The 12,608-nt window shown below is 41.1% G+C and overlaps 1 protein-coding gene across 1 annotated transcript; it reads right to left on the minus strand.

Moving 5' to 3' along the window:
* Nucleotides 1-723: 723 nt before the first annotated feature.
* LOC132101140 (uncharacterized) lies at nt 724-3,411 on the minus strand. The gene is made up of 2 exons (XM_059505855.1): nt 3,360-3,411; nt 724-1,676 (listed from the first exon to the last, which is right to left on the minus strand). The coding sequence occupies exons 1-2, from the start codon at nt 3,409-3,411 to the stop codon at nt 853-855; spliced, it is 876 nt and encodes a 291-aa protein (XP_059361838.1). The 3' UTR covers nt 724-852.
* Between the last annotated feature and the right edge of the window lie 9,197 nt (nt 3,412-12,608).

Raw genomic sequence — 12,608 nt, forward strand, 5'->3', positions numbered from 1 at the left:
AACACCATCAACATCAATTCCATGTGACAGTATTAAATCTAGAGTATGATTTCGACAATGAGTAGGTCCTGAAACGTGTTGTCTAACACCAATAGAGTTCAGAATGTCTATAAATGCTGATCCCAATGCATCGTTTTCATTATCAACATGGATATTAAAATCACCAACTATTAAAACTTTATCTGCAGCCATAACTAACTCAGATGTAAAATCACCAAACTCTTTAATAAAGTCTGTATGGTGCCCTGGTGGCCTGTATACAGTAGCCAGTACAAACATAACAGGGGATTTATCATTAACATTTGTTTCTTTGGATAATGTTATATGAAGTACCATTACTTCAAACGAGTTATACTTGTAGCCTACCCTCTGAGAAATCCTGAAAACGTTGTTATAAATTGAAGCAACACCTCCACCTTTGCCTTTTAGACGTGGCTCATGTTTATAACAGTAATCTTGGGGGGTGGACTCATTTAAAATAATGTAATCATCAGGTTTTAGCCAGGTTTCTGTCAAACAGAGTACATCTATATTATGATCAGTGATCATATTATTTACAAAAAGTGTTTTCGTAGAAAGGGATCTGATATTCAATAAGCCAAGCTTTATCATTTGTTTATCCATATTGCTTCTGTTTTTTATTTGTTGAACCTCAATTAAATTGTTAATCTTAACCTGGTTTGGACGTTTTTTGTTTTTTCTAGTTCGGGGAACAGACACAGTCTCTATAGAGTGATATCTAGGTGAAAGAGTCTCTATGTGCTGAGAATTAACTGACCTCTGTGACGGGAGGCAGCTAGCAGACGGTCGGTTTAGCCAGTCTGTCTGCTTCCTGACCTGGGCCCCAGTTAGTCAAGTATAAACACTAAGACTATTTGCCATATTTCTAGAGAGAAGAGTGGCGCCACCCCAGGAGGGATGAAGACCATCTCTTTTAAACAGGTCAGGTCTGCCCCAAAAGCTCGTCCAATTGTCTATGAAACCTATGTTATTCTGTGGGCACCACTTAGACATCCAGCCATTGAGTGATGACAATCTGCTATGCATCTCATCACCACGGTAAGCAGGGAGGGGACCAGAGCATATTACAGTGTCTGACATCGTGCTTGCAAGTTCACACACCTCTTTAATGTTCTTTTTAGTGATCTCCGACTGGCGAAGTCGAACATCATTAGCGCCGGCATGAATAACAATCTTACTGTATTTACGTTTAGCATTAGCCAGCACTTTTAAATTTGCCAAGATGTCAGGCGCTCTGGCTCCCGGTAAACATTTGACTATGGTGGCTGGTGTCTCTATATTCACGTTCCGTACAATAGAATCACCAATAACTAGAGCACTTTCATCAGGTTTCTCAGTGGGTGCATCACTGAGTGGGGAGAACCTGTTTAATGTTTTGATCGGAACAGAAGAGCGGTGTTTTGACCCACGACTACGCTGCCTCACCGTCACCCAGTTGCCCTGCTGCTGGGGCTCTGTTTCCGGAACCGAACAATGTATAGGAATCCCTGAGCTAGACGCATCCAAAGCCGTATCTAGAGCCCTAACATTCTTACTGTCCTCAATTAAAGTTTGGATGCGTGTCTCTAATTCTGAAATCTTCTCTGTCAGCCTAACTATTTCCCTGCATTTATTACATGTGAATCCCTCATCAGCGACAGAGATAGATAAACTGTACATGTGGCAAGAGGTGCAAGAAACAATGATAGGAGAAGCCATTACTCACCGTGCTTGATGAAAATTCTTACTGCGGTTGTTTGATGAACTTGTGAAAAACTGGAGCGAGGGAGAGGAGAAAAGAAAACAGCGATAGGTTCGAATGAAGACGCTAATGACAAGCTAACAAGTGCTAACGCTTTGCCTGAGCAGTGCCACAGACTGATCGACTCCATGCCACACCGCATTGCTGCAATAATTAAGGCAAAAGGAGCCCCAAATAAGTATTGTTTATAGAGTGCTGTACATGCTTATACTTTTCATGTTCATACTTTTTAGTTGGCTAAGATTTCTAAAAATCCTTTCTTCGTATTGGTCTTAAGTTTGTTCTAATTTTCTGAGATACTGAATTTGGGATTTTCCTTAGTTGTCAGTTATAATCATCAAATTAAAAGATATAAACATTTGAAATATATCAGTATGTGTGTAATGTTTGTTGTATGTTTCACTTTTTGAATGGAATTAGTGAAATAAATCAACTTTTTGATGATATTATAATTATATGACCCGCACCTGTAGTTCTTAACTTACTACTGTGAGTAAGTACCTTTGTAAAGCACCTGAAATACATTGTAAGCCTGGAACCAGCAGCCTGGATTAAGAAACTTCTATAGGCAGCGTGTGGCAAGATGTGTCTTCTGAGAAACCAAAGCTGAATGATTTTAAAATGTGTTTTATTAAAGCACAATATATGCATTGAAAATCATTTTGGTAAGATATGGTCAACAGTTGTGGAACCTTGTGCAGAGTACACATGCTTTCATCAGCGAAGACTGTATAAGTTCAAATAAATTCAGGTCATTTATTTCTATTTACTGCAGATACTACTTCATTGTCTTCAGAATACCTGTCACGGTTGGTAAACCGTGATCTCTGGGTTTTGCACTTTGTGGTGAAGTCTGTGTGTTTCGCGTCTGCACTGATTAGCTTGTGGGCATCTCCGTTAATTGTCATCAGCAGCAGCTGTCACTCATTACTCTCTCCCTATATTTTGGCTTGTCTCACGTCTTGTGTTTGTGAGAGCGTTGTTTCATGTCTGGTAATTGTTCTATGCTTCTGTGTTGTTCTGCGTTGGATGTCCGTGCCTTCCCCCTGAACCTCATCCACTCATCGCACCTTCACAAGCATCACCACTTACCTTCGGCTCGATTCCCCGCAGTTCCTGTGCCATCCTCTCCTGCTGCCAACTCACCATCACCATCTGGATTACTCACCGTCTCTCCACCATCTTGGATTGTCGTCTTCCCAGCGTTATTTGTATTTTTGTTTGTTTTGTTTGGTTTTCATTAAATTGTTCATACTCACACTTGTTTCCAGCTCCTCCTTCACCCAGTCGTCACAGAACGCTCTCACCCAAAAAAGGAAGCAGCGAGCACCACATCTTTAACTGACTTTATTCACCACAGCATCAACCGCATGGATCAGCAGCAGGAGAACATCTCTAACACCGGACGCGCTATCCAAGCGCTATCAGCTCACCTCTCCCACTGTGCCCATCGCACCGCCTGCGCCGCCCGTCCCCCGGGAGACCCCCCAGGATCACTTCCTGCCAGAGCCGCGACTACCGGCGCCAGAAAACTACTCCGGTGAGCCAGCTTTCTGCAGAACTTTTCTAAATAAGTGTTCCATGCACTTTGCCTTACAGCCCCGCACCTTCGTTATCGAGGAATCAAAGGTTGCGTTCACTCTGACCATACTTTCCAGCAAGGCCGCCCTATGGGGGACGGCAGTGTGGGAGAACCAACATCCGCATGTTATATCCAACATGTGCCTCGTTCCACACCCTCTCGGAGGAGATGAGGAGGGTCTTCGATAGAGCCGCGGCCGGCAGGGAAGCCGCTCACCAGCTCTCAGACCTACATCAAGGGACCTCCTCTGTCACGGACTACTCCATTCAGTTCCGCACCCTGGCGGCCGCGTGCCAGTGGAATGAGGCGGCGCCGTGGGATCGATTCCCTCATGGGCTGGCCGACCGTGTTCAAAAGGAGATCTATCTCCTCGAACTGCCCCCCACACTCAACGGTCTCATCGACCTAACCCTACGAGTTGATGCCCGGATTAATCGTCTGGGTCGACAGACCACTTCAGGCAATCATTGCGAAACCATATCCTTTTTTCTCATGGTCTCCTCCATAGCTCCCATTGTTTTAGGTCACCCCTGGTTAATGAAACATAATCCACGAGTGGATTGGGGTTCCAACACAGTCACATTGTGGAGTGAAAGTTGTCATGAGTCTTGTCTGGTTTCTGCTTGTCCTGTTGTCCCTGTCTCTTTCTTTCAGAAGGAGAACATGGTATTATCAAACGTGCCCGCTGAGTATCTGGACCTGAAGGAGGTGTTCAGTAAGTCCCGTGCTGCTTCTCTTCCTCCGCTTCGTCCCTACGATCCTACATTTCTGATTCCTTGGCATCTGGGTTCATCCACCCTTCCTCTTCTCCAGAGGGTAAAGAGGGATCTGTGGGTAAGAAGGATGGTTCTCTGCGACCTTGTATTGATTACCAAGAGCTGAACAACATTACGATAAAGAACACCTATCCATTACCACTCATGTCTTCAGCTTTTGAGAGGTTACAGGGAGCATCCGTATTCACAAAATTGGATTTACGTAATGCTTATCATTTGGTCCGCATCAGGAAGGGGGATGAATGGAAAACCGCCTTTAATACCCCTAGGGAGCACTTTGAATACTTGGTGATGCTGTTCGGGCTCTCCAATTCGCCAGGGGTTTTCCAAGCACTCGTTAATGACGTGTTGAGAGATATGGTAGATCAGTTTATATATGTTAACCTGGATGACATACTGATTTTTTCTTCATCTCTCCAGGAACACGTCCAACACGTCAGACGAGTGCTCCAGAGGTTACTTGAGAATGGTCTTTTTGTCAAGGCGGAGAAATGCGTATTCCATGCACAGTCTGTTCCTTTCCTAGGGTATATCGTCTCATCCGAGGGAATACGGGCTCTCCAATTCGCCAGGGGTTTTCCAAGCACTCGTTAATGACGTGTTGAGAGATATGGTAGATCAGTTTATATATGTTTACCTGGATGACATACTGATTTTTTCTTCATCTCTCCAGGAACACGTCCAACACGTCAGACGAGTGCTCCAGAGGTTACTTGAGAATGGTCTTTTTGTCAAGGCGGAGAAATGCGTATTCCATGCACAGTCTGTTCCTTTCCTAGGGTATATCGTCTCATCCGAGGGAATACGTATGGACCCTGACAAGGTTAAGGCTGTGATAGATTGGCCATCTCCAGATTCCCGTAAGGCCCTAAAGTGGTTTCTGGGGTTTGCCAATTTCAATCGTCGTTTTATTCGCAATTTCAGCCAACTAGCCTCACCTCTGACAGCCTTGACCCTCTCCCAGTACTCCGTTCAGGTGGTCGGACGCAGCTGAGACTGCGTTCACTAACCTCAGAAGCAGTTTCGTTTCGGCTCCCATCCTTGTGGCCCCTGATCCCACACGGCATTTCGTGGTGGAGGTCGACGCATCAGAGGTGGGGGTAGGAGCAGTGTTGTCCCAACGTGCTGCCTCGGACGATAAGGTACATCCTTGCGCGTTTTTTTCCCATCGGTTATCTCCTGCTGAACACAATTATGACATTGGTAACCGAGAGTTGTTGGCCGTCAAATTAGCTTTAGAGGAGTGGCGTCACTGGCTGGAAGGTTCAGGGGTACCTTTCATTGCTTGGACCGATCATAAGAATTTAGAATACATTAGAACTGCCAAAAGACTCAATTCCAGGCAGGCTCAGTGGGCACTTTTTTTTCGGGCGCTTTGATTTTACTTTATCGTACCGCCCGGGTTCCAAAAATGTCAAATCCGATTCTTTATCACGTCTTTTTGATCCCTCCGCCCGCCCGGTGACTCCCGAGTGTATTTTACCTGAGAAAGTAGTGGTCTCAGCACTCGTATGGGAGGTCGAGTCGAAGGTCAAGACGACCTTAGAAGGGGTAACGCCTCCGCCCGGTTGTCCACCGAACCGTTTATTTGTGCCGGAGGAGTTAAGGTCCGAAGTCATTCAGTGGGGTCACTGCTCTAACATTGCTTGTCATCCAGGGATAAGTTGAACCAATGGGTTAGTTAAACAATGATTCTGGTGGCCACATATGGCTCGTGACGTCCGCGATTTTGTTTTAGCTTGCTCAGTTGCGCCAGTGGTAAATCATCTAACCGACCTCCTGATGGGCTCCTCCAACCGCTGTCTGTCCCTTCGAGACCATGGTCCCACATCGCACTAGATTTTGTTACCGCCCTCCCGCCCTCTAATGGCATGACGGTCGTTTTGACCGTAGTGGACTGGTTCTCGAAGGCGGCACATTTCATCCCCTTGCCCAAATCACCGACAGCCAAGGAGACAGCGGTCACTGTCCTAGATCATGTCTTTCAGCTTCATGGCCTCCCGGTAGACGTGGTCTCTGACAGGGGATCTCAATTTATATTCAAATTTTGGAAGGAGTTTTGTAAATTGCTAGGAGCATCAGTTAGCTTGTCTTCGGGTTATCATCCCCAAAGTAACGGGCAGTCTGAGCGAGCCAACCATGATTTAGAGAGAACGTTGCGATGTTTGGTCTCCAAGAATCCTTCTTCCTGGAGTCAACAACTCTCTATGGTGGAGTACGCTCACAATTCGTTACCAGTGTCAGCCACGGGCCTTTCTCCATTCCAGTGCTGTTTAGGTTACCAGCCACCAGTTTTTCCCAGTCTGGAATCTGAAGTCGCGGTCCCCTCCGCTCACGCGTTTGTCCAGAGGTGCCACCGCACCTGGACCAGAGCCCGCGAGACTCTGCTCCGGATGAGGGAGCGCACTAAGGCCACGGCCGATTGCCACCAGTCAAAGCCTCCCGTTTACGTCGTGGGTCAAAAAGTGTGGCTTTCTACCAATAACATTCCTCTGCGATCTGTATCTAACAAGTTAGCTCCCAAATTTATTGGCCCATTTACGATCACCAGCGTACAGGAGGATACACTCCACCTTTCATGTGTCCAAAATTAAACCCGTGTTTTATGCACGCATTAATCCGCCTACTCCGGTTCCCCCGCCGCCACGTCTCGTAGATCGGGAACCGACTTATTCGGTTAATCGCATTCTGGACTCGAGACGGAGGGGGCGAGGATTCCAGTACCTGGTGGACTGGGAAGGTTACAGTCCGGAGGAGAGGAGTTGGGTACCTGCTAGGGACATATTGGATCACTCCCTTATTGATGATTACAATCAGCAGGTAGGCCCTTCTGGGAACTCCAAGAGGCGTTCTTAGATATGGGGGGGGGGGGGGGGGGTACTGTTACGGTTGGTAAACCGTGATCTCTGGGTTTTGCACTTTGTGGTGAAGTCTGTGTGTTTCGCGTGTGCACTGATTAGTTTGTGGGCGTCTCCGTTAATTGTCATCAGCAGCTGCTGTCACTCATTACTCTATTCCCTATATTTTGGCTTGTCTCACGTCTTGTGTTTTTGAGAGCTTTGTTTCTTGTCTGGTAATTGTTCTATGCTTCTGTGTTTGTTGTTCTGCGTTGGATGTCCGTGTCTTCCCCCGGAACCTCATCCACTCATCGCACCTTCACAAGCATCACCACTTACGTTCGGCTCGATTCCCCGCAGTTCCTGTGCCATCCTCTCCTGCTGCCAACTCACCATCACCATCTGGATTGCTCACCGTCTCTCCACCATCTTGGATTGTCGTCTTCCCAGCGTTATTTGTATTCTTGTTTGTTTTGTTTGGTTTTCATTAAATTGTTCATACTCGCACTTGTTTCCAGCTCCTCCTTCACCCAGTCGTCACAATACCAAGCATAAGGCTTTGACTAGGGATTGTAAAACATTAAATATCACAAGGTTATTTCCATTTTAAAAGAACACCTATATATTTTTGCTTCTACTGAGAAAATATATCTAGCTTATAAGTATAGGAAAAACAACTTTTCCTTGTCTTTATATGTTCAGTTTAACTTTATTAAATATATTTTAATTATTTAAAACTGAGCTAAAAACGTGATTTTACTATTTATAATAAACAGTACAAATGTTGATCAAATTAAAGAAAGTTTCCGTGCAGCAGAGCCAAGTCTCTCAATCCCCTTAATGCCTAAAAAACACAAATGAAGGAGGCAAAAGTAGACAAGCAACTTCAGTGGACTCATGTACGTCTAAACTTAAAATGACAAAATTGTCATTACTGAGGAAAATAACTTATCACAGCATTGAACATAGTGCTCCACAATGTTTCTGCTTTTCTTAGTGTTCTCATAATCCAGTTTCTATAAGCCTTCATTGCTGTAATATTTAAGAAAACGAATTCATGCATTCATGCAGCATATTAGAAACTGTGTTGTTTCTAATGTGAAATAAAGAACAAAATGTTTTTGCAGTTTTTGGCAGAAGTGAGAAAATAACAGCATGAGATGCTGCAGGTGTCAAAGCAAGTTTTCCTGCACACTATAAATTTCATCTGTTTTGATGATATTCAAGTTTTATATGTGCATCAAATGCTTTATTACACTGAACCTAACTCCAAAGAAGAAACGTAAAAAAAACTCACAACTTGCATGCAAATTTCTAACAGACAGATACTAGAAAGTACTCAACCACAGACAACATTCAAATACTGTACTGTTTTACTGCGTCCATAGACAGGTAAATGAATATAGATGTAAGTTCAAGTCTGACAAGAAAACCATTCACTGAGAAGGCCCTTTTGCATTTGATAAGATATGCATCTGAGCAGACCCTTTGGTCATGTTTCAAACCTGCACAACTCTAACTAGCTCACTTCAATTATCTTTATTTCCATAGCCAACCAACCCGTCAAGGGACTTCTTGAATTTGTGAGCTGTCTAGGTTCAGTGTGGAGAAACTAATCTGGTTTGACCTGATGGGACCCAACAAAACTGAAAGAACAGGCAGTAATTTCCTCAGTTTATTAGTGTACTATAAACAAGACTATAAATTAGAATGATTTGTATGTTGTTATCATTTTCACAATTGTTTTGTAAAAAAACAACAACCAATAAATGTAAATAAGAAGTAATTAATGAATTAGGTGTCCTGCTGGATAATAATAAACATGTTTTAAAACTTTTTAGTAGGATTTTTGACTGATGTTCATATTCATCTCCAAATAAGTCATGTGACTGTATGCTAAAACTCACAGTATTTTCAGCACTCACAATAAAGCCAAAATAAAGTATTTGTATTTAAATCTATGAAATTACAATTATAATAGACAATTACAGCTGTGATGATTAATGACTGTCAATAGAAACTGATGAATAATGGGAAACGTGAACAAAAGAATGAGTGATGAATACAATTAATACTGATGAATCTAACAGAGAAAAACTGTTACATATATCTAAATCTGTAATAACTGTACCCTATAATACAACAAATTTTACTCTATAAGAAGGTCATTGTTCATTTCATTTTATGACTATAAAGAGCAGGTTTTGCCCCCTTTTGGGCAGCACTCTTAAAAATAAAGGTTTTTAAAAGGTTCTTCATAGCGATGCCATAGAACCATTTTTGGTTCCATTCAGTCAAAGTTCTTTAAAGAACCATCTCTTTCTTACCTTTTTATATTCTGCATATTCATACAGATGTAGAGTCTGTTTAGAGAGCCCTTAATTTCATTTATGAGTAAAAAACTCACCGAGTTGTTCATCTATTGAAAGTTGCCTTGCTTTAATAAATTCGGCAATCAAACTAATTCAAACAAAATATATTCCAATATCTAAAAGTCTTTCTGATCCATTATATTCACATTGTAATGCTATATGAGAGGAATCGTATCACAACACACAGTGCATCACACTCTGCTGCATATGGGGCTGCGTAGCCACAGACCAGCCAGAATGTCTATGATGACCCGTCCACTGCTGAAAGTGCCTACAATGGGCATGAACGTGTCAGAACTGCTAATATAAATTGGGAATGGTTTGAGGAACATGATGAAGAGTTCAAAGTGTTGCCTTGGCCTCCAAATTCCCCATAATGGACATTGGATATTGATGTAAACTACTACAAATAAGACTTTTGCACACATCAACTTTCACATTACAAAACTTAGGAGAACTGGCCCCCTGACTGAGCCTGGTTTCTCCTGTTGTGGAAATTCTAATTCAATAACAATTTGTAGAGACTGAGAATGAAAAACCAAACAGAGTTATGTCTTTGTATTGCTTTAATTCTCTGCAGAGAGTGATCTGGTTTACACACAGCTTCTGAGTCTGTGTGCAAAGAGATAACACACAGACTTACAACCCACTTTTTATAGAATGTAAAAAGATAAATTGAAGGACAGACTAGGACCTTTGAGCCAATCATGTTGCTCAGTGCACATCAGCTCATAACACATGCACATCTCATGCACATTACATCGTAGATGGCTGGTTACTCTCAAAAACTGTCCGTCTCTGCTACACAGTTTCCCCTCAAATGTTGTTTTTCAATCTAAAGCAGTTATTGTGCACAAGTTACATAAAATAATTCAATGTCCTTATGGACTATATATACTACCTTATTCATTGTATGTTAAAAAAGATACTTAAATGAGATTAATGCAATCAATGCCAAATTAACAAAACTACAAATTTCCATAACACTCCCATGGTTTTTTTTACATTCTGTCACTGATGGAGTTTTGGTTCCTTGCCATTGTGGCCTCTGGCTTGCTTAGTTGTGGACACTTCAGTTACAGTGATATTGTTGACTTGATTGCACAGATACTATTTAAACTGAACTGAGATGGATGATGTCATCACTGAATTCAATGATGAACTGCCTTTAACTGTCATTTTGCATTATTGACACACTGTTTTTCCTAATGAATGTTGTTCAGTTGCTTTGACACAATCTAGTTTGTTTAAAGTGCTATATAAATAAAGGTGACTTGAAAACTGAGACGCTTATCTTCTTGAAATAATGCTTAACAAATAAATAAATTATAAGCCATTCTCTATCAAGCAAGAGAAAGCAGTGGGAAAAATGGGTAATTGTCAACAAAACAACCTAATTTCTATAGTGTATTTTTTGATGTAAGTTGTATACATTATTCATTTTTGTAGTGTAATTTACTTTTAAATGAGTACTTCTTGTACATTTTTTGTTTTGTAATTATGTACATTGTTGATTTTTAAAATTTTAATTTTAATGCAGCTTTTTTTCACAAAACATTCTTCCATGTTGATCCAGAAACAACATTCCAATCAAATCATCAGATTTGAGGGATAGGTTTCCAGCATGGATTCTGCCAAGCTTAGGTTTGGTTAAACTCGCCTGCACTGCCATCTAGTGTCATTAGAATGAAATAAAATAAATAAAGTCAAGGTCGTATGGATGTTTTATTCTCTCAATTGTTAGGCTACTTATTTTTATTTTCATTATGCAATTACTTTAATTATTAAAATTTTACATGTTGAAATTGCTAAATGTAGGTTATAATACATAAATTATACTATTGGGTTCTTCACAGACAAATTTCTCTCTTCCTTTAACTTCAATACTTTTTTTCTAGAAGTTAAGGTAAAGAAGAAGAAAAAAAAGCTATTTATACAAATAATGACTTGAATGCAACTTTCCTATGTAACATCAACGGATGAATGAGATGAGAGCACGCTACAGACGTAATCCTTACGCTACCCCACTGATTTATGGGAAGTGTAGTCCCAGATTCGTACATCACCCTGTTACATGATTAACGAATTCACTTGTAGACGGAGGCGTCGTGCCCATTCGAAAGATTTCTGAGCCAAGTGGATTTTAAATGCAGCTTACAAACAAAAAAAATTGCAGAATAATATTTTTTATATATTTGATACAATCACAGCGGTGTGATTAGATCGTTCAGTGCACAGCATCAGCTGCTAAATTCAAATGTGCGTTCGCTGGCTGGCGCTGAGCCAGAGACAGACGCGTTCATACAACGCTTCATGATAACCAATCAGAAACTATTCTGTTGCGCTTATGGATGCAATGGCCAATCAGAGACGTCCAGAAGAGTCATCACTGAAACGCAGTGTTTTGTTCACTTGCTCGCTGACTGAATTATTTAGCGAATTCTCTCATCAGAAACAACAAAAAGTGCAGATGTGCGTACGAATGTAAGTAAGATATTCGTTTCATAATGTAAAGTGCTTCAGTGATTTTAATGGGAGTTTTTGAGAGTGCCTGAACTCTGGCTAGACTGAATGAAAATGTTTTTTGATAATGTAAATTTTCTTTACTCTCTGTAAAATGAAAGTGTTAAAATAAGTATCTTACAATATTGTTATTAAAATTTACATTAAATGCAAATTCAGTCGTATTAAAAATATTTTATGGCATGATATGGCACTTAAGTAAAAAGTCAGGTTTTTATGTGTAGTTAATAGATTACACTACATTTCCATATATTGATCAAATAGCAATGTATAAAGGTGCAAAACGCGTTTACCTACACATATTTGAGAAACGAGATCTGATACATTAAGCATGTTTGGAATTGTTTTGAATAAAAAGGAAAAAAAAATAATAAAATAAGCCTATATCAGTTATACAGTGCTTTCGTAGAATGACTTATACCCCCGACCCCCCCCCCCCCCCCCCCCTCAAAAAAAATGTGCCCCCTCAAAAATCATGAATGCATGACGCCCCTGCTTGTAGATACTAGTTAAAATGGCTTTCAAAACCTAAATCATCATGAATAAAAAGGACGTTTCTTCGTCTATTTTTTAAATAAATTTTACAAAATCAGTCATCCTGATTTATACCTGATTCTGTTATAAACAACGTCTAATAATCAACTATAACTAAGTAAACTAACTGACTGGCACTATAACTAAACTAACTAGCTAAATGTGAATAGCAGCCCAGTAATCAACTTATCACGTGGTCACAGAAAGGAAAGCTAAGATGCT

Source organism: Carassius carassius, chromosome 23 (assembly GCF_963082965.1).
Source record: "Carassius carassius chromosome 23, fCarCar2.1, whole genome shotgun sequence".
NCBI classification, from domain to species: domain Eukaryota; kingdom Metazoa; phylum Chordata; class Actinopteri; order Cypriniformes; family Cyprinidae; genus Carassius; species Carassius carassius.

Excerpts from the sequence above, each read along its gene's own strand:
- LOC132101140 (XM_059505855.1), bottom strand. The coding sequence starts at position 3,411 with ATGGTCAGAGTGAACGCAACCTTTGATTCCTCGATAACGAAGGTGCGG. Across the intron at positions 1,677-3,359 it reads GATAACGAAGGTGCGGGGCT|ACAGTTTATCTATCTCTGTC; the intron begins GTAAGGCAAAGT and ends CTTGCCACATGT.